The following is a 24,339-nucleotide window of genomic DNA, read 5'->3' as shown; positions in this document are numbered from 1 at the left end:
TTCCAGGACAGGGGCCGGCGCTGATCCCAGCTCCGGAGGCCACCATCCGTCCCCCCAGTGATCCGCTTCCCTTCCAACGATCATCACCTCCGTTTTTGTCGCGTTCAGCTGGAGACAGTTGTTATTCATCCAGCTGGCCACCTCTCTCAGTCCACTTCGGAACCTGAGGGCGTCCTGCTTGGCATCCCCGCTGATCGTGACCGCCAACTGAGTGTCGTCGGCATAGGAGACCATGGTTAGGCCCCATTGCCTGGCGACCTCAGCCAGCGGCTGCACGTACAGGTTGAAAAGCGTAGGACTCAGCGAGGAGCCCTGAGGAACCCCCAGGTCCAAAGGATGGTACTTGGACTGAAATGGAGGGGTGGCAACGCAGAAGGAGCGATCACTGAGGAAGGAGCGGAACCACTGCAGAGCTGAACCACAAATGCCAATGTCCTGCAAGCGGTGTAGCAGGATGCGATGGGAAACAGTGTCAAAGGCAGCGCTCAGATCTAACAAAATAAGCGCTGCCGTTTGACCTGCATCGAGCACACTCCGCAAATGCTCAACCATTGCCAGAAGGGCCGTCTCCGTGCTGTGGCCAGCACGAAACCCATTCTGCATGGGATCCAGGACATTAACTTGGGTCATATGCTCCGTGAGGGCCTGATTTACATGGGCCTCCATGACCTTGGCCGGCCACGGGAGCAAAGATATAGGGCGGTAGTTTTCAGGTCTCAGCGGATCCAAAGATGGTTTTTTTAGGATCGGGGAAACCACCGCTTGCTTCCACTTGGCAGGGACCAGGCCGGAAGTCAGGGAGAGGTTGATTAGCGAGCACACTACTGTGCGTCCCTGAAAAGCGACATCCCTGAAAAGAGCCGATCTTACCGGGTCTGCAGGCGAGCCAGACTTGACTCGCAAGGCCCATTTAGCAAACTCCTCGTTAGAGAGAATGGGAAGGGAGTGCAGCGATGGACAGTTACTAGAGCCGCTCCAGGGAATCACTGGCGACAGTGTGCTCGGAAACGCCTGGTAGATTTTCTTAACTTTGTCCAGGAAGAAAGTGGCAAGGGCTTCGCAGTGAGAGGTGGAGCTGTCCAACTGTGGGGGAACTCTCTTTGCCATCAGGTCTTTTATAGTCTTAAAGATGGTTTTGGTAGGATTGGGGCTATTACGGAATTCGGCTGCGTAAAATGCCGCCCGGGCCCTACATATGGCTCGATGGTAGAGCTTAACTAAGGCCAGGTAGATAGATTTCTTATCTGCATCATACGACTTACGCCACTCCCTTTCTGCCCGTCTACAAGAGGACTTCATTGCACGCAGCGCGCTGTCATACCAGGGGCTGGCCTGCCGGGGACTGGACTTACTGGAGATGATAGGTACCAGGGCGTCCAACGCTCTGGTAATCCAGTTACAGAACTGGTCATAGCCCGAGGTAACATCCAGCAAAAGGCCTATAGGCTCAACACCCATAATGCGGCGAAGGTCCTCTAACCTAAGTTTGCTCCAGTGGCGTCGAGGTATCCGCAAAGGAGGTGGAATAGTGGGATTGGCAGGAAGGGGGAGCCAAGCAGACACCAGATAGTGGTCAGACCATATCACAGGATCGACCGCCACAATCTGGGTATCCGAGATAGTTGTGAAAAACGGATCAAGAGTGTGGCCAGCCACATGTGTAGGCTGAGAGACAAGCTGGATCAGCTGCAAAGCCTCTAGGTCAGCCAAAAAACCACTGATGGCCAGAGACTCTGACCTATCAAAGTGGAGGTTTAGGTCGCCCAAGATCGAAAAATTTGCACAACCACTAGCCAATAAGCTCACAGCCTCCGGAAAGGCACCTCTAAAAGCTACATCGCTGCCTGGGGGGCGGTACACAACCATCCCTGACAGTGAGAACTGCGGGCTAATGGTAACCTTAAACAGCGCACTCTCGCATCCAGCAATCTGCAGGACCGTCCAGGTACATGTGAAGGCAGCTTTGATAAATAGGGCAATACCTCCACCTCTGGAGTGGCGATTAGATCTGAAACATGAATAGCCCTGAGGACAGGCAAGATTGACTATAGCATCATCAGTGTCTTGCAGCCAGGTTTCAGTTAAAGCCAGCAGATCCGGTGTCTTATCCAAAATAAGATCAGCCACAGGTAGATGGTGTTTCACTAGAGATCTGGTGTTAAGATTTAAAAATCGTAGACCAGATCCCAAGCTACCAGGCACCGAAAGGAGACCGGGAGGAACACGTGGCGCGAGGGAAGCGGCGAGTTCGCGAATGGCCACAGGCCGATCCAAAGACCATCTATTGCAAGCACACTGACATGGGCCACACAGCGGATGGTAAGGCGTGGCAGAACAGCGTGGGAGTGTGCCTCTGATGGCATGGAGCGAGGCACTGGAATAAGCAAACATCTTTATATAAAATATACTTATTTTTATACAAACCCTGGTGTGGTGTCCCATATGTGGTGTTGTCACTGAGTTACTGTATATGTTCACAAATGCTTAACCCATAAAGCTCTGAGATAAGCCTTGACTGCTCGCGCCACGCTACCTAGAGGGTGAGCAGGGGATATTTTAGAGGGTAATCCCTTTGTCCTGACTAGAGGAGAGGGTCCCTGCTTGGCACAAGTAATTACCTGTGCCAACCAGAGACCCCCAAATCTAACATTGAGTCTATTAACTCAGCCGCCATTCTATGATGAGGAGGATTTGGATGTGATTGCGGCTTCCAATAGTTTTGACACTTTATGAACGAATTTCGTAAGCCCAATGTTTAGCTTGGTGTTGTCAGGGTTAAGAGCGGCCATTATTGCTTGTCGGCAAGATCGAACTCCCAACGTAATACAATGGCCTCGCAGCAGTGACCGTCTGGCCATGAGCAGTGCAGGGCATACATAGACGATGTGTTCCATTGTTTCAGAATGATAGCCACACAACCTGCATTCAGTACTACTACCCAGCAGCCATTCGGGAAGGTTCTTCATAAAGGGCCATTCACCCATCCTCAAGGCTGAAAACTTGTGTTTCCAATAAAGTGCGTATGTGCTTGATAGGTAGAGAGGCTGAACACCCACTTTGAAATTAGCGATTACAGCCCAAGCTTGTCTCCTCTTTGACAGTATTGCCTTGTCCGAGTGAAAGGACCACAATCTAAAAATGTTTTAATAGCGGTCTTTAACACAGGGTGAGAGGGGTTTATATCCCAGAGTTCTTTTACACCTAGTAGCTGTAAACTGCGATTCAAGAGTTGCCGGTGCTTGTGGCTGGTCTGATTTTTCTGTATTTCCTGCCAGAGCCGGGCCTCCAAGGAACCCTCCCGGGCATGGCGCAGTCTGCGACATAGTTTAATGAATGTGCCTGCCTCCATCGGTGATCTTGAAGTCCCAGTTTGAGTCTCACTTGGGCTGGCAAGGCAGATTTTGACAACTGAAAGGCTCTTTAAATTTTTTTTGTTGTGATCTCGTGTCCATACGTCAGGGAGTTGATTACTTTAGCTTTCATTACTTTCAGCATGGGAGTTAGGCTGGGACCTAGTAGCTGTTTTGCCAATTTTGCAGCGGCTACTTCTAACGACAGGGCTTTAGTTTTCAATGCTTCTTTGTGCTTGATAAAAGTACCTCGTGTCAAGAAAGATGCCCAAGTATTTATAACTGGGGGTTGATTCTAGCTTTGTTGTGTTGAAGTACCACCTTTCTATTGACCTTTCTTGGTTCCCAAAAGATATAGTTTTGGTTTTTGACAGGTTAAGCTCTAGATGGTTTCTTGTTGTGTAAGGTAGCAGTTCATCCAGTAGCCTCTGGAGACCCACTTTCGTGTGACTTAACACCAAATCATCGGCGTAAAGCAAATTGGTGATGCGGGTCTCGCCTAGTTGAGGAGGGTGGCAGTTTACACTGTCGAGAACTGAAGAAAGGTCAGACATAAACAAATTAAAAAGGAGCAGGGCTAATACACAACCTTGTTTGACGCCAGTTTCAGTTCGAATCTTCCTGGAGACGTGGCAGCCTTCACCCAGCATGATTCTTATCTATGTTTCTGTGTGGAGTTGGATTATTGCTTGATGAAGAGGCTGGGGTATGCCCCTCGATTTTAGTTTCTGCCATAACAGCCCCCTGGGCACACGATCGAAAGCCGCTTTGAAGTCTACAAAGCAACAGTGCAGATGTATATGTTGGACTGTCGCTTTCTCCATCAAGACTGTTAGCGTTAACAGATTGGTTGTAGTACCGGTATTAGCCACAAAGCCCGTCTGATTAAAAGGAAGGCGAGCGGTTGTTTCGGCCCAGGCCTGTAGCTCCTCCAATAGAATATTTGCCTAGTACTTAGACTCCACGTTGAGAAGTTCCCATTTTTGTAGATTGGGTGAATGATTACACCTCGCCAGGACTCTGGGACCGTGTTATTTAAACTACAATAAAGAAACAAGGGGGTCACGTATTCTGACCATAGGCTGACATCGGATTTGAACATGGCTTGAGGGAGGCCATTCGGGCCTGGGGCTCCTTCGGCTCTGGCTTTCGTTATGAGGCGCGAGATCTTGGTTTTTAAGGCATCAGAAGTTACCATGGGCTCTAATGAGGTATCGTTCCTTTTCGTTGATTCCTTGTGTGTCGGATCTTCAGATGGAGTGTTTTCAGGGCGAGCTCGCCTTGAGCACTCGAGTCCCGGGGGGAGATCATAGGGTTTACAGGGCTGGAGGAATTGGTGCAAGCTTCGTTTATGTTGGTGTCTCCAAAGTGAAGAGATAAAAACTTACTTTAAACGGCTTCGCTAATGTTTGCACTACCATACCCACTTGTACTTTGTTTGCTCCTATTTACAAGAGACCAGAATTGCTTCAGGTTAGGATTTTTACTTTCATAGATGAGCTTCAGCCAGAATTGATCAGAGGCCGCAAGTTTTCCTTTTGTGTAGAGAGTCCAAAAGTTGAGTGGGCTTGCTTGTAGTTATTGAAGTTGATTTTATTACTGGGGTTCTTTCTTGATAGACGGAGTGCTCAGTTCCTCTTAGTTCTTAATTTCCTTGTGGCTTTTGAGATGTAAAATTGAGAGATTTGGTTTCGCGGGCCCCTCCTGATTGGCAATTCGTTGAGAAGGTTTGTAAGAGGTCCAGCCACTAACGACATGAGTATTTAGCACTAAGGATTGATGTAATAGGGCTCTGCTTTTTTCCATCAGGGATGGGGCCATGGAATCGGACCACTTTATCCGCTTTAGGTCCTCTGTGTGGCTGCCTGAGTGGGATGGGCCAGTTCTTGATGGTGTGGAGTGCTGGTGGATAGTGTTATTATTTGTGCCCTGTGGTCACTCTCTCCTTGTGGTGCAATTTGATAACTCTTGATCCAGGGCAGCATTTCTCTACTCCCTAGAGTAAAGTCCAAAAACAAGAAGGATCTGCCATCTGACCGGGTCTATGCGGGCGGGATGTCGGTGGGGAGGCGCCCATTCAATAAGGTAAATCCTAAGCTGCTGCACTGCATTGCCACATATTCGTCCAATGTTGAAGATTTGTTGCTAACAAAAAATGACTGGGATGCAAAGTGTGGAGGGACTCTTGGGGGGTCCGGTCCTGTATCGTCAGCAAGATTGCAGTAGAGATTGGTATTGAAATCACCTGAAATTATACTTGGTGTGCTGCCATACTTGTCAATTGGGTCACAGATGGAGTTAATAAAGCTGTCTATTTTGGGGGTTTTCTAGGTGGTGCAGGGGGAGATATAGACGTTGAAAATGAGCAGCTGAGGGTCTGTAAGTGAACCTCCCAGAATAATTGCAGAGAGCCAATCCTCCTCAAATTTAATCTGTTTAATGAATTTGGATAATTTTGTTGATACGTAGATCGAGAGACCGCCACTTGGTCTACCGAACTTGGACTGCCTGGTGGCGGGTGTCAAACTCCAGGAAGCCCATTATTGGGATACTTTCTTCTGCCCATGTTTCCTGTAAAAGGAGGATGTCATATTCTTTTAAAAAGTCCAGGATGGCAGCAGCTTGTTTTTTCTGCCCAAATCGGTTGATGTTCCAGGAGCATATTGTTAGACCGTAATTAATGGTGGTTCAATCAGTCTGGTTTCTGGATAGAACCCCTGGCAGCCATAACCAATCTGCTCCGTCAAGGTTTCGCTGGTCGATTGCGGGCTCTGGTGTTACTGTTGGTGAGCTGCCTCTCGCGGACCTCAGTACTGAATAGGGGGCTAAGGAGGAGCTGGAAGTACAGGCCTGGTTGTTTTCCAGTATTGAGGGGTAACGAGTAGCACTTGGTATTATTGTTGTTATAGCCCAGTATTTAAAATTGGTCAGTTTGCGTCAAGACCGAATCCCGGGTTGCTGGGGTTACCAGTGTTACTTGCGTAGCTTCACCCGTATTATATCCGGTAGATGGAATTAATTCAATAGCGATTATGTCTCTCGATTGTAGGTGGCTTAGGTCTGGTAGTGATTTGAAAAGTTTTAGTATATTCCCTCAATTGAAGATGCCGTGAGGGCCTCTGGAGGTAAATTCTGGAATGAGTAGCAGTTTGGTGTTTTGGGGCTGCTTGGGGGTTCACCGGGCTCGTTAGCCATTGCTGGCTGTGTTTGCTTTGATTTTTCTTCTAAGGGCTTTCTTGATGATGTGGATATAGTGAATGCTGGAAGGGGCAATTCCCTATGATGGGTGATTGGGAATTGTGAAAGATGAATTTTATTTGTGGCCACCAACTTGCGACAGCTTGCGGGGTTCATAAGATTCTTACGACCAGGTTCTGTGGCTATACACTGTGTGTGTGGTTTGTTGTCCTCGACGGTAAGAAGACGAGAGAAACTAACTTCTTGAGATAGCATCTGGAGACTTGCAGGACTCTGTTGCCCTGCTTCCAATGCTGGGTGCTTAGTTGGTGGTTGATTAGGACCGGGTTTTGCTTGTATAGATGGTTGGAGGGGGTGTCCCATAGCTTGAGGTAGCACTGACTAATGACTGGTCTGGTGTGAAGGTTCTGTCTGTGTAGGCAACTGATTCGATGTTAATTGCGGGCTCGTCTGTTCTCCTTTCGGAAATAATGTCGAGGGGGCATTTCCTGGAAGCGCTGTGTCGCTCCTAGAGGAGTTACTCATATTTGAAGTTGTTGTGCCAATTTTTTGTTTATTCTGGCTTTTTCGTTGTCTTTTCTTTTCCCTTTTCGACAAACGATGTGAATTATGATTATTGGATGGTTTGATAGGGGATAATTTAGTGTCTGCTGTCTCCGTGAGGTACAGGGAAGGGGGACGGGTTTGGACTTTCAGGTGAGGTGGGCCCTGTGCCGGGCTTGGTGCCTGAGTTGAGGGGTCTGGGGGCTCGGACACTGAGGGCTTCTTTATTTCCGTTAGGACAGCTGAGAGAAATTGAGGCAGAGATGATAAGGAGTCAATTATAGGGGAGTTGTAGCACACTGATTGCACCAGTTGAGTTTGGGATTAGGCTTTTTTGATAAGAGCGTTAAGCGCCTCCAATTTTGGTCGATCCCGGCGGTGTACACAGCAAGTGTGTTTAGTAGGTGCACCTGCAGATCCATCTTGTCTGAATGATATGTTAGTGCAGCTGACGTTGTTTGAATGGTTTGTCATAATTGGGACCATAGATTATTAAGGTTGGCCGAAGGAGAACTGTCCTGCCTTTCAGACTCTTTGGGTTCAGTAGTAAAGGACGATAGGTTTAAAGAATTGTGAATTATGTTGTTGTTTGACCCTTCTCAGCTGACCGTTTGGGCGGCTTGATCCCCTTGATTCACTTTGGCCAGAAAACATTCAGATTCTGGTTGGTCTGGGTTGCTGAAAAAGGCTTGCGGATAGGCCATGACCTGTGGTAATAAGACTTTAAGACTCTTCTGTAGCTTGTCAGGTTTAGATTCGGTTGAGGAGTAAAATACAGATGGAGAAAGTGGGCTTAAGTTTTAAGATGGTTGAAAGGTTGACAGGTGGACGTCTCTAGGGATGATTACTTTGGGAGAAGCTTGTTCTAGATGAGTTGTATGTTGAGCTGGGGGTTGAAAGGGAGCCTTTTGTGATTGATTGACATCCAGGGCTTCTAAGGCGCTTTTGCATGGAGATTCTGTTGTTCATAAAGCATTGGATTGCCTAGAGTTGTTGGGCCCTCCGGCGACCCTGTGGATCAGTGGCAGAACCGTAATTTGAAGTGGCAACAAGGGCGGGTACCTGCAGGGGAGGGGGTACCTGTTTGTCCAGGGTGCTTGTTATTTTCTTCTGTGCTATCGCTGGTACTGTGGTCCTAAAGTAGTCCCTTAATGAGGCCTTGGGTTTTTGTTGGTTTCGATTGTTCTTTAGAGCCACGTGTTTGTTCCTCGGCGGTTAGATAGGCGTGTACAGGCCCTGGATCGGAAGCTGTTCTTGAATTTACTGATGTTTTGTGAGGACGCCATTGAGGGTTCTACCGGAAGTTCGCAGATGTCCATATTCTTTGCACCTTTTTTGGAGGGTTTTGATGGAGCTTTCCTTACTCATCGTGATGTATTTATTTTTTATTTGAAGGGCTGCAGGGCTTCCTAATCGTTCCTGGTGATTCCGGTCGATTGGTTAACGTAATGGTCCGGGTTGGTTGGTTGATAGAATGATGGAAACAAGTAAATGAGGTTAGTTAAGCGATTACTTAATTGATCAATTAGATTAACATGAGCCCTTGATTTTTTGCTGTAACTTTATTGTAATGCGGATATTATTATTTACTTGTTTTTACAGATTTTTTTCTCTCCAGTTAATTTATTGGTTGCTGATTTGTTGATTTGATAAGATCATTTTATTTTTGTATTATATATTAAGAGCCTGCCTGCTTGCCAATGCCAGATGACCCTTAGATGATTCTTGGGTGACCAATTTTCTAGGGTCCCGAGTAGTCGGAATGTCTAATATTTCCTAGTTTTTCCTTGTTCTTTCCTTGTACTTATCCTTTTACTGTTTTTGTCCTTCCAGACCCTTTTATGTGTTGGTCACAGTGTTAGAGCTGGTATTGATGGAACTGATGTCCGTTATTATTATATTTGATTTGCAAGAGGTTTTTTTTTTCTTCCGAACAGTCTTTTTTGGGTGATTAGTAAAAGGTGGGGGGAGAGCTTGAGTTGGCTAGAGGAGCCAGCAGGACGCTCTGGCACAGTTGCCGGCAATGCTTGATCTAGACGGGCCACCTCTGCAGGGACTCGCACTGGTCCGCCAACGGCCGGACTTGCTCCCCCAAATTTCGCTGGCTCCCACTTACTATTTTGTTGTTGCAGTTTTCCCCCTGGGTGTCTTGAATCTGCCGCTACTCTGTGTTTCCGCGCGTCTACTGCCTCTGCTGTCTCTGAGATCCAGAGGTCCCGCAGTGTCTTGCCTCTTCTGCCGGGTCACGACTTCCGGGTCACGACTGTGGCACCTTGGCTCCCCACACCTTACCCTCACCTTGCCCCGCCCCACCTGCTCCCCCCCTCTGCCATCGCCCTGCTCACACTGGCTGCTACTAGGGGGCAGGAGGTGAGAAAGTAGGATGGTGGATGAAGGGCGGGGGTCAAGAAGAGATGGTGATGGACTGCCACCGTGCCCGACCCAAGCCACTAGCCACAGGTCACAAGAGAGGCACAGGAGTCACAAGGGTGACCACAAGAGGGGGCCGCTACACGGACTACTGCAACACTGCAATCCGCTCTGCAGTCCAGGACCACGCTAGCCGCTAATGAAGGCGGAGGTCCAGACAGCGGTAGCGCCGGAAGCAAATATTCTTCCTCGCCGTGGGCAGAGTAGCGCAGATGATACTGCCGGCTATGATGAGGGACTGGGTGAGGGACTGGGTGGGGAACAGGGAGGGGGGCCGCGGCCGGGAGAGTGCCTGCCGCTGCCTCGCTTCGCCTGACTACTGAATGCAGAATGCGGCCGCTCCGAAAACACGGACTGGAGTCTGGATTCACTTTCGAACAACTGGAACTCTTGTCCCATGAGGATGCTAAGAGGAATTGACTGCAAATGAGGTGAACACTGACAGAGTCAAAGATCTTTGACTATTTAAGTGCTTTGCAATGTCTTTTGAAAAGCTCTTGTAACACTAGACCAGGATTAGCCAGGCATGTGTAGAGCAGAAAGTGTGCAAAGTGCATAGAACACTGCAATTCTTTCTTGGTGGAAGACAGAGCGTGGGCGGGAAATTCACACTGGCATTTCTTTAATGTGAATTTTAAAAAAAACATTGTTTGTGGGATTTCACAAATTGCTACTTTGACAAGTTGATTTCAGGGGTGTTTGCATGTATAGGTATGAAAAATTCCCATGGAATTTGTTTTATGTGAATAAAAGAAACTTACATGTTTTTGTGAGGTTTCAGAAACTTGATATTCTTACACATGTTGATTTATCAGCAAAGGCCAGACTCCACAAACTGAGTAAAGGTAAGGGAAACAAGTAAGAAAGTTGTGAAAATTTTAAAATGTTCTCAAATATCCTCGGGTGTTTCACAAGGTGTATGTAGTCCTCCTCATCTGAACATTTTAACACTTTATTTTTTTAGAGTGTGTCCTCATGGCTGTAATTGCCACAGGCTTCTCATTACCAGTGATGCTAAATAATAAAATATAATATATGATCACCAGCAACGTAGTTTCCTGCTCCTTACAAATCGGTCTTTATTATACTTTTAATAAGGACAAATACATAAAATCATGATTTAGTGAACTAAAAAAATAGACACCTATCTTAGTGGCAAAAATATGGCACACAGTTAAAATGGGATTCTTACCATGTCCAATTCAGTGTCAATTTCATCAGCTTGGAATGGTGAGAATGATAAGGTCTTGAGCTGCTCATCCATGACATCTGCCAGTACATACACAGTTCTGAAAAAATTAATAATGATTGTCATTGCATGCTGCAAACACAGGCTATATTTATCACTATGGTGGGCAACAAGTCTGGACTTTCTACCAAAACTTCCATATGTTAGTACATACTTGTACTTTCACAAGACCCAAAGCTTAACAGGAACAACTTCATTTAAGTAAAGTTAAAAGCAAAGACAAATTATATAACTATAAGGCAAACTGCCCTTTCCAACACCACCAATGTGAGGTCGCTCACGGGTATAGTCACTATTCGGGAAGTTTGCTTCAACAGCTTTTAGGATATTATTAGGGGAATGGTCTGTGCACTGGAGACACTCCAAGAAGACCATGCCTTGTCAAAAGATGGGAGATAGACTTTAAAATACATTAATAGCATGTATACGGCCCTCATTATGTGTTGGATGTAATCTGGTGTGGATATACTGGTGGAGGTGGTAGGGCAATTTTAGGGAGCTGGAAGAAAATGGTAACTTATTTGTAGGAGTCGTTTTGCAACTTGAAGAATTTTCTGGATTCACATTGTGTACATTATTCCACCATTTAGTGGATGGGTATGGAATTGTCTCTCTTTTTTGGCTGGGTGGGCATCATTGATTTTGCCACCATTTGATGCCATGTCCATCCTCCAATGAAGTCAGAAGCCTCTATGCATGGCAAATATCTTCAGTTTCTTTTTTACCCTAGGGACTTGTTAATGTTGGTTGACTTAATTTCTTGGGAAGCCAGGATGGGCTAATGAGAATTCAGAAAATTCTTCAAGCTGCAAAAGTACTCTCTACAGGTAAGTAACCATTTAATTTTGCAGCATGAATCTGTTCTGGATTCACATGCTGTGCACAGATTTTGCAGAGATATTCCCTTCCTTTGGGGGGTTGGAATCTGTGACTAGATGTTTAAGTACGTGGGCTTCTTTGTTAGTTTGAATATCCACACAGTAGTGCCTGGTGAACGCGAGTATGGTAGATTATGTGGCTGCACTGCAAATGTCATTAACAACACAACACAATGAACGGTAGCGTTGTTCCGTTGCGTGTGCTCTTGATTACTCTCCAAATGTTAATCTTGTAGTATATCTGGATAGTTTGAACTATCCATCTTATGATAGTTCCCTGTGTTAGCTGTGAATCTTTGCTAGGTGCTGCACAGGAGATAAAGCGTTCACCTTTCCATACTGCAAAGTAGTACATCACTGCCATTCTAACATTCAGCATATGAATGGGCATTTCTTCTTACAATTTTATTTTTGGGCAAAATGTGATAGCTTGGTTAGCATAAAAGAGTGAAATTAGTTGGGAAAGACATTTTGGCTTCATCCTAATCCCTATGCTATAGTTGTGTATTTATAAGTAAGACTCATGTGTGCTAAGAGCTTGTAGTATTGCTCACTCTTCGAAACAATGTGATGGCTATCAGTAGGAATAGATTACTTACCATATAAGTATCTATTTGTAGAGTGTAGTGCTGTAGATTCATTGCTTAGCATACTCATACCATCTAGTGTTGGAATCGGAGGTGTACAACTTGTTTTTCTTTGAAAAAGTTCTTAGAGTCTCGAGGTGCGGTGACTCCTCCTACAGTCCGTGGTGGCTGGCACCGATGGGGGGTGGCGGAGCAGGGAGGCGTGTAAAAAAAAAAAAGAAAATAACTTTGCTTATCGCCGCCACGTTTCTCCTCTGCATCAGGACTCCGCTGGCACAAAACAATAACCAGGAAGCACCTAGGCTCCCCTTGCCAATCAACGCTGCAATGCAGCATTGTGATTGGTCTGAGCGCCGTGGTTTGGCGCTCAGACGCGGAATGGGGGCCTGGGCATATTCTCCACACAGGCTGTAAAGCAGCCTGTATGGAGAACATGTGAAGTGCGCATGACTGTTTTGGCTGGCCCCAGAAGGCCGGCCAAACAGTCATTGTGCACTTCAGATGTCAAACCACTCCTCCCCTGCCCAGCCCAGCCCGCCCGCAAAGCAGCACGGAAATATAAAATGATAACTTACGTTAATATGATTCTATGTTTCCTTTATTTACACTGCTTAAAAGCAGTGGGGCGATGCTCCTCCACCTTAGCAGATGAGCTGCCACTGCCTACAGTCTGTATTGCGCATGGTCATCTGCTCCTTTGTTAGATTGTTTTTTAGCTTATTGAAGCTTAGGATAGGAGCAGGAAATGATACAGTAAAGATGAACATGCAAGGTATAGTTTGAGAAAGAAATGTTAAGTATAACAGTGTGTTAGTTAGCCATAAGCTTCGGGGGAGGAGGGTGGTTCTCCAGCAGCATTTGACCAGGATACCCTGCCTGTATTGACCCTGGTGAAACAATCCAAATTCCAGTCTGGTTTGGGCTTGCGACTTGTACTGTGGGATTGCAAAGACTTGTTAAAAAAAAAAAGGATCTTTTGTAGATTGTTTAGGGTTACGACGTCTTTCGCTTTGAGCACTTCAGAGCTCTAAGATATTGAAGGCAGGAATTTGGCTCCAACAACTTGAAGTAGGTTGCATGTAGAGGTGTTTCACGTCTTACCTTTCAAGGTTTTAAAAGCAATCAATAAATCATTAGCCATGGGTCGTCTTGATTATAGATGGATTTTACAGTTTAAGGATAATGTTACTTACCCAGGAAGCGTCTGTTCTTGGCATGTAGAGCTGTAGATTCACATTCTTTGCATACTCCGGCCATCTAGTGTTGGGTCCGGATGTTTGCAAGTTGTTTTTCTTCGAAGAAGTCTTTCCTAGTCACAAGGTAAGGTACTCCTCCTTTCTGTGATAGTGTGCATGGTCATCGACTCCATTGTTATATTGTTTTCCCGCAAGAGGGTGAAAATGGAGTAAGTAAGTGTAGTATAGAGATGTCCATTAGTATAAATGTATAATGAAGAACCGCAACAACTACAGGCACTGGGGGAGGTGGATGGGCGCATGTCAATCTACTACTCTATATACCAAGAACAGATGCTTATTGGGTAAGCAACATTGTCCGTTCGAGGCATGTGTGATGAAGATACACATGCTTTGCATAGACTACAAAGCAGTATACTCCCAAAGCGATGGCTAACCTGTAGATGTTGCAGTTGTTTGGAACAGTGTTTTAAGTACGGCTTGGCTTACATTAGCCTGTTGACCTGCTAACTCATCTACAAAACAGGGTTTGGTAAATGTGTGTGGTGTAGACCATGTAGCTGCCTTACATATGTCAGCTAGAGGAATCTTACCTAAACAGGCCACAGAAGCCCCTATTCTGCGTTGGGAATGTGCTCCAGGGGGTAAGGTTAAAGTTCTTTTATAGCATGTTTGAATGCATTTAACAATCCATCTTGCAATACCAGATTTAGAGATAGGATTGCCTCTGTGAGGTGGAGCAAATACAATAAACAGTTGTTTTGTTTTGCGAAAGTCTTTTGTCTCATCTATGTAGTACAGTAAAGCTCTTTCACTGTCAAGCATGTGGAGAGCACGTTCTCTTACAGAATCAGGTTGAGGGAAAGAGACTGGTGACTCAACCGATTGGTTTATATGAAAAGCAGAAACTACTTTGGGAAGGAATTTAGGATTGGTGCGTAGAACAATCCTGTCTTTGTGTAGCTGAAAGAAGGGTTCTTCTAAGGTTAATGCCTTTAGCTCACCAACTCTCCTGAGCAATATGATGGCAATGAGGAAAGCAAGCTTCCATGAGAGAAATTGCAAAGGGCAAGGGTTCAAAGGGTGGACCCATTGTTAGAACAATGGTGAGATTACGTACTGGGGTGAATGTAAGACATTGTTCTGCATTCAGTCCATTAATTATTCTTTTTGCATTTGCCTAGACATGGGTCCCGTGCTCTCCATGCCACTGGAGTTTAGCTATCCTGACTGATGAGGGGTGAAACCCCGAAACCAGTTCTAGGATGCGTGTTTCCAGTCCAGGGAGGACCTGGCCTGGAAGTTCGGGCAGGACTGCTCCCATTGGGCACAGGGTGAAGACTGATTTGCATATTGTTTGGGTTCAAACTGGAATGGCACGAGGAGCAAAAAAATTATAGATTTAGGCCCGGATCTCTTTACTCGGGTGAATGTAAGACATTGTTCTGCATTCTGTCCATCAATTATTCTTTTTGTGAGATTCCATACTGTGGCAGGAGGATGTCACGATCACGGATGACCGCGAACTACAATTCCCGGCATACTCCGGGAAAGAACTACCGCTCCCGGCATCCTTTGCGGCGCGTTGTGCTCCCGCGAGACTGTTCAAAAGGTGAATGGCGGCCGGGGAGTGGTGTCGGTGATTTCGGACCTGATGTCGAGATCGACCCCTGAGTTCTGTGTAATTGGTGCGGTAAGAGTGTTGACACCGCGACGCTGAGAGGCTAGTACTCAGCGGCGGTTTGGATCTTACCCGTCTCTTGCTGTACATTGCTATTGTGGAGACCTTGCTTAGTTCATATTCTTGCTTTGGGTATTGTTTATTGGATTTGTCCCGGTTGGTATTTTCGGCCAACGGTGGTTTGACTGAAGTAGCTATCGAACATTCGATAGTTACTCATTTGGTTTCTTCATTTCTTGTTGTAAATACGACATTTCCTGGAACCCAGCTAAGATGTATTAGTTGGGGGTTTCATCAATGGATTTTCCAGAGAAGCTTGTTGTGGAATAATAACACTGTGTGTGGAAAGAGCCTATATATATATGTATGTAACATGATATTTGACCTCTCTATTAACAGGGGATTAGGAGGTGTGGGACACACTCTACCCCTGTGATGTTTAGTGGAGTCATATCTAGGTAGGTGCCTAGAGCAGGAGTGGTGGGTTGTGTAGAGCACTGAGGTATATGTTCATCTAGATTGCTTATGTTCCTGTATGTTCTGTCTCTTTATAGTTGCATCATATCCCACCCTACGTTGCCTCTACACATCCACAAGGCTTTGTCTTTTCTTTTGCAGGTATGAACCCTCATAGCAACCGTTATAGAAACTAACCAATCACAGTGTAGGGATTCAGTCTTATGCCTGTTTTATTTTTATGTCTTTCAGATCTCCCTCCCTGCTGTCCCCATCCTTTCCTTCCTTTATCTTTCTTATTTTCCCCTCACTTAATCCTGTCAACACTCTGTGCTATAACGGCTATCCAGGTGTTGGCTAGATTTAGAGGTGGGCTTACCTTTCAACAAACCGATCCTGAGGACTACTCGTAACAGAATCACCGACCCACGAATTTTTGTCCTCCCGGTCGGGTTGTGCTGGTATGGCCACTTTAGAGGATGTGATAGAGGCACTGGGCGCATTACAGTTAGAGGTAGCTGCCTCTCGATTAGAGACAGCAGATCTGAGGGCACGTGTTGATGGGGTCCAACGCAATCCCTTTGACGTAGGGGGTACGCCTCCACCTCAACCGGTTGTGGTAGAGATGCCAGTGTCAGTACCATTGGCTTCACCTGAAAGGTTTAGTGGGGATTCCGAAAAGGTGCAGCTGTTCCTCACCCAGATAGCATTGCACTATTCCTGTAAACCCAGATCTTTTCCCACATATCAGGCGAAGGTGGCTTTTCTGATTTCTTATCTGGCGGGCAATGCTGCACAGTGGGCAGTCCCATTAGTAAACCGCAACGATCCATTGTTGCATGATTGGGAAGCCTTTAAAACAGAATTCCTGAGGGTGTTCGACCGAAGGGCCGATTCCTATACAGCCGATAGAGAATTATTAGAATTAAGGCAAGGAAAAAAGGATCTTTTTACATATTTAAATGCCTTCAGACGTTTGGTAACCGACACCACATGGCCCGAAAATAAACAGGCGTCTTTGTTTCATCAGGGTTTGAATGACGAACTCAAAGATGTGATCGCACAAATTGACCCCCAGCCTACCACATGTGAGGGCTTGATTAACTTGGCCCTACGTTTAGACCATAGGCTGGGCGAGAGAAAAGGGGATAACCGAAGGAAACCGGTGGCAGAGACACATGCCTCTAAGGAAGCTGGTTCCGGTCCTTCGTCTGAGCCTATGGAAATAGGGGCAGTGAGAACAGCCTTGACACCAGCCGAAAGGGAATCAAGGCATAAACAGGGCCTTTGTTTATACTGTGGCAAGAAGGGCCACTATGTAAGGGAATGCCCTGTGAAGCCTAAGACCAACCGATTCAGGGGTAACCGAGTGGCCACTGCTGATGCAGAAAAGGCGTCGGAAAACTGGTAGACTCTAGGAAACAGGAAGGGGTTTCTTGGAGTCTTCAATATGTCCCTTCATTGAGTACCAAGAAACAGTATGTGACGAATCATCTATACCTTTCAACAAACCGATCCTGAGGACTACTCGTAACAGAGGAACCCTTGGTGGTTTTACTCTTTTTAATCCCTCCATGAAAGCTTTGATTACTGGAACTCTGAATAGTGACAGATGTTGCCTATTCTGTAAGTACGCAGCTACCGCTGCAAGTTACAAGCAAATAGGTTTGCTGTAAATGTAACAAGTAACAGATAATGTTTTGTATGGAAGCATCTAAAGGATTGATTACGAAGGGACTTGTCAAACGTTAGTAGTTATGAAGATGCAAGACTACTTATGCAAAGGATTAGAAGGCTTAAAAGTAACCAAAAAGCAAAGCTACATACTGTAATCTGTTATATGACTAAGAACTCTAGTAAAAAACAAATAAATACAAGATAGATTTTTTTGTTATTGCAGTATACAACAAATCTTTTCCATTTTGCTACATAGCAAGCTCTGGTTGTCGGCCTTCTTGCTTCCTTTAGAATATTCATACCGTCTGGTGGTAAATTTAAATATCCAAACTCTATGTCTTCAGGAGCCAGGTTGCTAAGTTCAGTTCTTTGGGATTTCGATGTCGGATTTCTCCATGCTTCTGTGTGAGGTGCAGCTTTTGATGTGGAAGTAGTGACAGCTCCAACCATGGTTGACGGGCCCATGTGGGAGCTACTGGAATTAGTATGAGGGATGTTTGCCTGAGTTTCCGAAGCACACATGGAATGAATGAACGGGAGAGGCGGAAAAACGTAGGTAAATATCCCTGACCAGTTCATCCATAGGGCATTGCCATTTGAGAATGGGTGTGGGAACCTGGAGTTGAAGCTTCTACATTTTGCGTTTTTGGCTGTGGTGAACAAGTCTATCTCGGGAAATCCCCATTTTTGGAAGTATGGAATGAGAACTTGGGGATGAAGTTCCCACTCGTGAATTTACAGTCTCCTGCTGAAAAGGTCGACAATTTGATTGTTTACTCCTGGGAGGTGTTCTGCCAGAAGATAAACCTTGTGATGGATTGCCCAATTCCAAATGGCATGAGCGAGTGTTGACAGTTGGATAGTGTGTGTCCCGCCCTGCTTCTGCAATAATACATTGCTGTCATGTTGTCTGCGGACTAGGACAGTTTTGCCTATGAGGTGGGTTTGAAAAGCTTTGAGTGCTAGAAAAACAGCGAATAGCTCCAGATAGTTCATGTGGAGGCTTTTGTGCTTGTTGCTTCACATTCCTTGTATTGTGTAATCTTGAAGATGAGCCCCCAACCTGTTAAGAGATGCCTCTGCTGTGAGCAAGATCTATGGAATAGGGTAGATGAAAGGCCGTCCTTTTGATATGTTTTGTGGGTTCCATCACTGCAGAGAGCGATGGGTACGGCTGTCTACCAACACTAGATCAGTTAATTGACCCTGTGTCTGATTCCACTGATGTGCTAAGCACTCTTGTAAGGGGCGCATGTGAAGCCTTGCATGAGGTGGCGATGATCTTCACACCGCTCTGGGGAGGCCTTCCTAACATGGTGCACCAACGCTATCAGCGCACCGGTCTGCTCTCCGGGCCGAGGGGAGTTCTATCACACACTCTGAGGGGCTTGCCAGCTACTGGACTGCCTGCCCAGCCCCAGAGGCCTACAGCTACGATGGCCTACTGACAAGCAGGTAGTCAACATAGTTAGATGCATTAAGTGACAGGATAGTGCATTCGATTTGATTAAAAAAAAGTAGGGGTTACGCCGTGTCCTGCGGATCCCTAACTAAGGCTCTTGACCGACAAGTTACAAAATGCGCAGTACCTGAACCAGCCTCTCCTGTCCTCTAGCTGGGCTTCTCAAGGGATGAAAGTCCGGGCCTGGTTGATGCAGCGTGCCGCGGTGGAGTACCGTTTTCATAGGCTGGTTAAATTCACTGGCAGTGGTGGTAACGTTGCCGCGGGAGCTTCAAATTGAATGACAAATGACATGGTGTGCATGCGTAAAATTACACACACGCGCACTAAAACGGCAGAACATAGATGAGCTTAAAAAAACATGTATTTAGGACAAAGAGCATCCATGCTCGCTCCCGCAAGGTGGATGCCAGCACAAGCACGGGTGCTTGAAAAGAGCTGACCGATTTCTAAAGGTCATCTCCTAGAGCAGCGCATGCGCTGCTCTAGGCTCAACCTAAAAAGGGGTGTAGATGGTGACGTCTTAAGAATAACCAGTTAGGCAACCAATGCTGTGGTTGGTATCTGAACTCTTATAGAATATTGCTAGCGGCAAGGAAGGTACAAAGCACTTCCACTAAGCGATAAGGAAATAACATCTTACAGGGAAGAATCAATCTAAATACAACAAGGACAGCTGTACAAGGGAGCAGGCTCTAGAGTATGACCCACTTACAGCAGAAATATGGCTAAAATGCCCCAACAAAGATGCCAGAGAAAACAGAGGCAGGAGTCCGTCTTGCCAAGACAGAGTGAGTGAGGCACGATAAGGGAAGTGCCAAAACACAGTGACAGAGGCCCATGTGGGAAGAATGCCTAGGCCAAAGACTGACAGAATACCACAGGCAATGGACAATAACACCTGTCCCACTGTAAGATGACCTTCAGGTAGTGGCGGGATTGGTATCCTTGCATTAGAGGGTTCTTTGGCACCCACTGTACAAAACATGGTCTCTGAGCCTCTGCCAGGAAATAGAAAAACACCAGCATAGAGTATAGGTAAATGTTACTTACCAGTATGCATCTGTTCTTGGCATGTAGAGCTGCAGAGTTGTACACGTTTGCATAGATCGCTATCTGGTATTGGGCACGGATGTTTGCATGTTGTTTTTGTCTTCAAAGAAGTGTTGTAGTCACAAGATTGGTGACACCTCCTTTGGTCGACAGTGAGCATGGGCTGCGGCTCCATTGTTAGATTGTTTTTGCCATTGCGGTTAGATGGAGTAGTGAGAACTATAGAGATGTCCATGCGTGATGTATCTAAGTAAGATATTACTGGAACAGATAGAGGTACCCGGGGAGGTGGGTGGGCATGTACAACTCTGCAGCTCTAAATGCCAAAAACAGATGCATACTGGTAAGTAGCATTTTCTGTTTGAGGCATATGAGCTGCAGATTGTACACTTTTGCATAGACTATACAGCAGTTACCTCTTTAGCGGTGGCTACCTGTATCTGTTGCAGAAGTTTGAAATAGTGTTTTCAGTACAGCCTTGCCCACACTAGCTTGTTGTTTTGCCTGCACATCTACACAAGTGTTTTGTGAAGGTATGTGGTGCGGCCCAAGTTGCTGCTTTGCACATATCATCTAGGGGAATGTTCCCTAAGAATGCCATAGAAGCCCCTAGTTTATGTGAAGAATGAGTTCTAGGGGGAATGGTTATCGTGCGTTTGGCTTTGATGTAGCATATTTGTATGCATTTTACAATCCACCTAGCAATTCCTGTTTTGGAGATAGGATTACCTTTATGAGGTGTGGAGAAAGCCACAAAAAGTTGTTTGTTTTTCCCAAAGGATTTTGTTCTTTCAATGTAGTAGAGTATTGCTCTTTTAACATTTACGGTGTGTAGAACTATTTCTGCCACTAAGTCTGGTTGAGGAAAAAATACTGGGAGTTCAACAGACTGGTTTAGATGGAAGGCAGATACTACTTTGGGTAAAAATATGGATTAGTTCTAAGAACCACTTTATTATGATGGATCTGTAAAAATGGTTCCTGTATGGTTAATGCCTGGAGTTCACTTACTCTTCTGAGAGATGTGAATTAACCAAAAAGGCTACTTTCCAAGTGAGAAATTGTAGTTCACATTTGTGGAGAGGTTCAAAAGGAGGACCCATTAGTCCGGTGAAGACTATATTAAGGATCTACACTGGAGAGGGTGGAGCTCTTGGTGGAATTATTCTTTTAAATCATTCCATAAAGGCTTTGATAGCAGGGACTCTAAACAAAGACAAGTGTTGTCTATTTTGTAGGTAGGCCACTATGGCTGCTAGATGTAACATAACAGATGTATACACTAGGTTACATTGTTGCAGATGCAAGAGATAATAATAATAATAACAATAGGAAGCTTATGAAGCGCACGGCTACCTCCAACGGAGATGTCCCGGCGCTAATAGTGCTATTGATCTCATATGTGACACCTGTTAGAAGTTAAGGAAGAGTGAAGAGCCATGTTTTCAAAGCTTTCCTGAAAAGCTGTTCAGGATGTATCTTCCTTAGGTAGTCAGGCATGGCTTTCAACAACTTTGCCATTTTAACCGAAAAGGAGCAACCTCGGGTCCTGGTCTTTGCAAACCGTGGGATGACCAGAAAGTTCCTATCATTAGATCTGAGAACTCTCTTGTTACTGTACTGTACGAGTCTTCGCTTCAAATATAGAGGACCGATGTTGTTCATTGCTCTATGGGCCAAATTACGGGGTTAATTGAATATGCTACTTACCAGTCAGTATGCATCTGTTCTTGGCATGTAGGGCTGCTGACATTCATATTTATAGCATAGATCGCCGCCTAGTGTTGGGTCCGGATGATTGCACATTGTTGTCCTGGAAGAGTCTTCGAAGTATCACGAGATAGGTGGCTCCTCCCCTGGACTACAGTGCGCATGGGCATCGACTCCATCCCCAGATTGTTTTTAGCCATTGTGGCAAAGATGGAGTGTAATTGTGTAAGCGATGGCCATGCTCAATATTGAATGCTAGAAAAGTCTGCAGCCGCTACGGGCGCCGGGGAGGAGGGCGGGCGATATGAATGTCAGCAGCCCTACATCCCAAGAACAGATGCATACTGGTAAGTAGCATATTCAGTTCGAGGCATGTGGGCTGCTGAATTCATATCTATAGCATAGAATACATAGCAGTCCCTCCATTAACGGCGGCCGCCCGTGCCAGCTGCAGAAGTCTGAAAAAGTGTTTTAAGAACAGCCTGTCCTACAGCTGCCTGCTGTTTGGAATGCACATCTACACAGTAATGTTAGGTAAAGGTATGTGGTGTAGACCATGTGGCTGCTCTACAAATGTCTTCCAAAGGAATATTACCTAGGAATGTCATGGATGCACCCAACTTGCGTGTGGAGTGTGCTCTGGGGGGGGGACCGTTAAAGTGCGCTTAGCTTTCTGATAGCAAATCTGAATACATTTAACGATCCACCTGGCAATTCCTGCTTTGAAAATGGGGTTGCCTTTGTGCTGGGCTGAGAAGGCAACAAAGAGTTGTTGCGTCTTTCTAAAATGTTTGGTTCTGTCAATGTAGTACATTAACGCCCTTTTGACATCAAGCGTGTGGAGCATTCTTTCTGCCACAGTTTCAGGGTTTGGAAAGAACGCGGGCAGTTCTATGGTTTGATTGACATGAAACTGCGACACCACCTTAGGAAGAAACTTGGGGTTAGTGCGCAGCACCACCCTGTTTGAATGAATTTGTATAAATGGCTCTTGTATTGTGAGCGCCTGTAGCTCACTAACACGTCTCAGAGACGTGATGGCAATGAGAAAAGCCACTTTCCATGTCAAGAACTGAATCTCACATGAATGTAGAGGCTCAAACGGGGGACCCATCAATCTGGTGAGGACCACATTGAGGTTCCACACAGGAGCCGGTGGGGTCCTGGGAGGGATGACCCGCTTCAGCCCTTCTAGGAATGCTTTAATGGCAGGCACCCTGAAAACAGAGAGATGCTGCCTGTTCTGGAGATAAGCCGCTATGGCAGATAAGTGTATCCGAATGGAAGCATATGCTAGATTGCATTTGTAAAGATGTAACAAATAGCAGATGATATTAGGAATGGATGCATCTAGCGGGTTGATATTGTGTTCTGTACAGTAAATGACAAACCGCTTCCATTTTGCCGCATAGCAAGCTCTGGTAGTGGGCTTTCTTGCCTCCCGGATGATGTCCATGCATTCAGGAGGCAAATTAAGGTAGCCAAACTCTAAGACCTCAGGAGCCAGATCGCCAGATTGAGCGGTTGCGGATCTGGATGCTGAATGTCGCCATGGTTCTGCGTCAAGAACCTTGGTGTGAGGTGCAGCCTTTGATGCGGTACCACGGAGAGTTCTAGAAACGTGGTGTACCATGGTTGGCGTGCCCACGTTGGAGCAACCAGGATGAGCGTCATCGAGTGTTGCTTTAGCTTTCTTGCCACCAGCGGAATGAGAGGTGCTGGGGGAAAAGCGTACGCAAATCTGCCTGACCAGTTCATCCATATCGCATTGCCCTGCGACTGTGGATGAGGGAACCTGGTGGCAAAGCTTTGGCATTTTGCGTTTTCCCTTGTGGCAAACAGGTCTATCTCTGGATGACCCCACTGCTGGAAGTACGGGCGGAGTACCGATGGATGTAACTCCCACTCGTGCATCTGGTGGCTGAACCTGCTGAGCAGATCTGCCATCTGATTGTCCTTGCCCAGGAGGTGTTCCACTATGAGGAAGATGTTCCTCTGAATGGCCCACTTCCACATGCTCTGAGCCAGATGAGACAACTGTGGAGAGTGCGTACCTCCCTGCTTCTGGATGTAGTACATGGCTGTCATGTTGTCCGTCCGGATCAACACGACTTTGTTGCACAGATGTACCTTGAAGGACTTGATTGCCATGAAGATTGCCATCAGTTCTAGGTAGTTGATGTGCATCTTCTTTTGCTGCGTCGTCCATAGTCCATGCACCGTGTAGTGGAGCACATGAGCTCCCCATCCCTGGAGGGATGCGTCCGTCGTCAGGATAATCTGTGGCACAGGCTCTTGGAACGGTCAGCCCTTGCAAAGGTTGTGTGGATTCCACCAATGCAGAGAGTTGTATGCCCGACCGGTCACCAACACTAGGTCTTTTAACTGTCCTTGAGCCTGAGTCCACTGATGCGCCAAGCATTCTTGGAGCGGACGCATATGCAACCGTGCGTGCGGGACTATGAAGATGCAGGAGGCCATCATGCCTATCAACTGCATGAACACTCTCGCTGGGAGTGAGTGTTGCGGTCTGAACCTCTGGATTAGCGACTGGATGTTGTCGATCCTCGCCGGGTTTGGCTGAGCCGTGGCTGCCAGAGTATTTATTGTCGCGCCCAAATATTGCCGCACATGGGCTGGCTGAAGGTGCGACTTTGGATAGTTTAGTGAAAACCTCAGACTGTGAAGGAGGTGAATGGTGTGGGACATGTCTGCGGCGCACTGCTGGGCCGACTTGGCTTGAACCAGCCAGTCGTCCAGATAAGGGTAGACATGTATGCTCTGTCTCCTGAGGTGCACCGCTACTGTCGCCAGACATTTTGTGAACACTCTGGGGGCAGTGGTCACTCCGAAGGGGAGGACCTTGAAC

General features: G+C 46.3%; 1 protein-coding gene across 2 annotated transcripts in view; it reads right to left on the bottom strand.

Annotated features, from left to right (window-relative positions):
• The window catches only part of VIRMA (vir like m6A methyltransferase associated), a 731,013-nt gene that overhangs the window by 201,382 nt on the left and 505,292 nt on the right, over positions 1-24,339 (bottom strand). For both annotated transcript variants that reach the window (XM_078687022.1, XM_078687023.1), the window contains exon 21: positions 10,714-10,810. In XM_078687022.1, the coding sequence (XP_078543148.1) occupies positions 10,714-10,810 (97 nt within the window). The remainder of the gene's footprint in view (positions 1-10,713; positions 10,811-24,339) is intronic.

Source organism: Lissotriton helveticus, chromosome 4_1 (genome assembly GCF_964261635.1).
Source record: "Lissotriton helveticus chromosome 4_1, aLisHel1.1, whole genome shotgun sequence".
Classification (NCBI taxonomy): Eukaryota; Metazoa; Chordata; class Amphibia; order Caudata; family Salamandridae; genus Lissotriton; species Lissotriton helveticus.
Note: the sequence above shows the minus strand (reverse complement) of the source record. Positions and strands in the feature narration are given on the sequence as shown.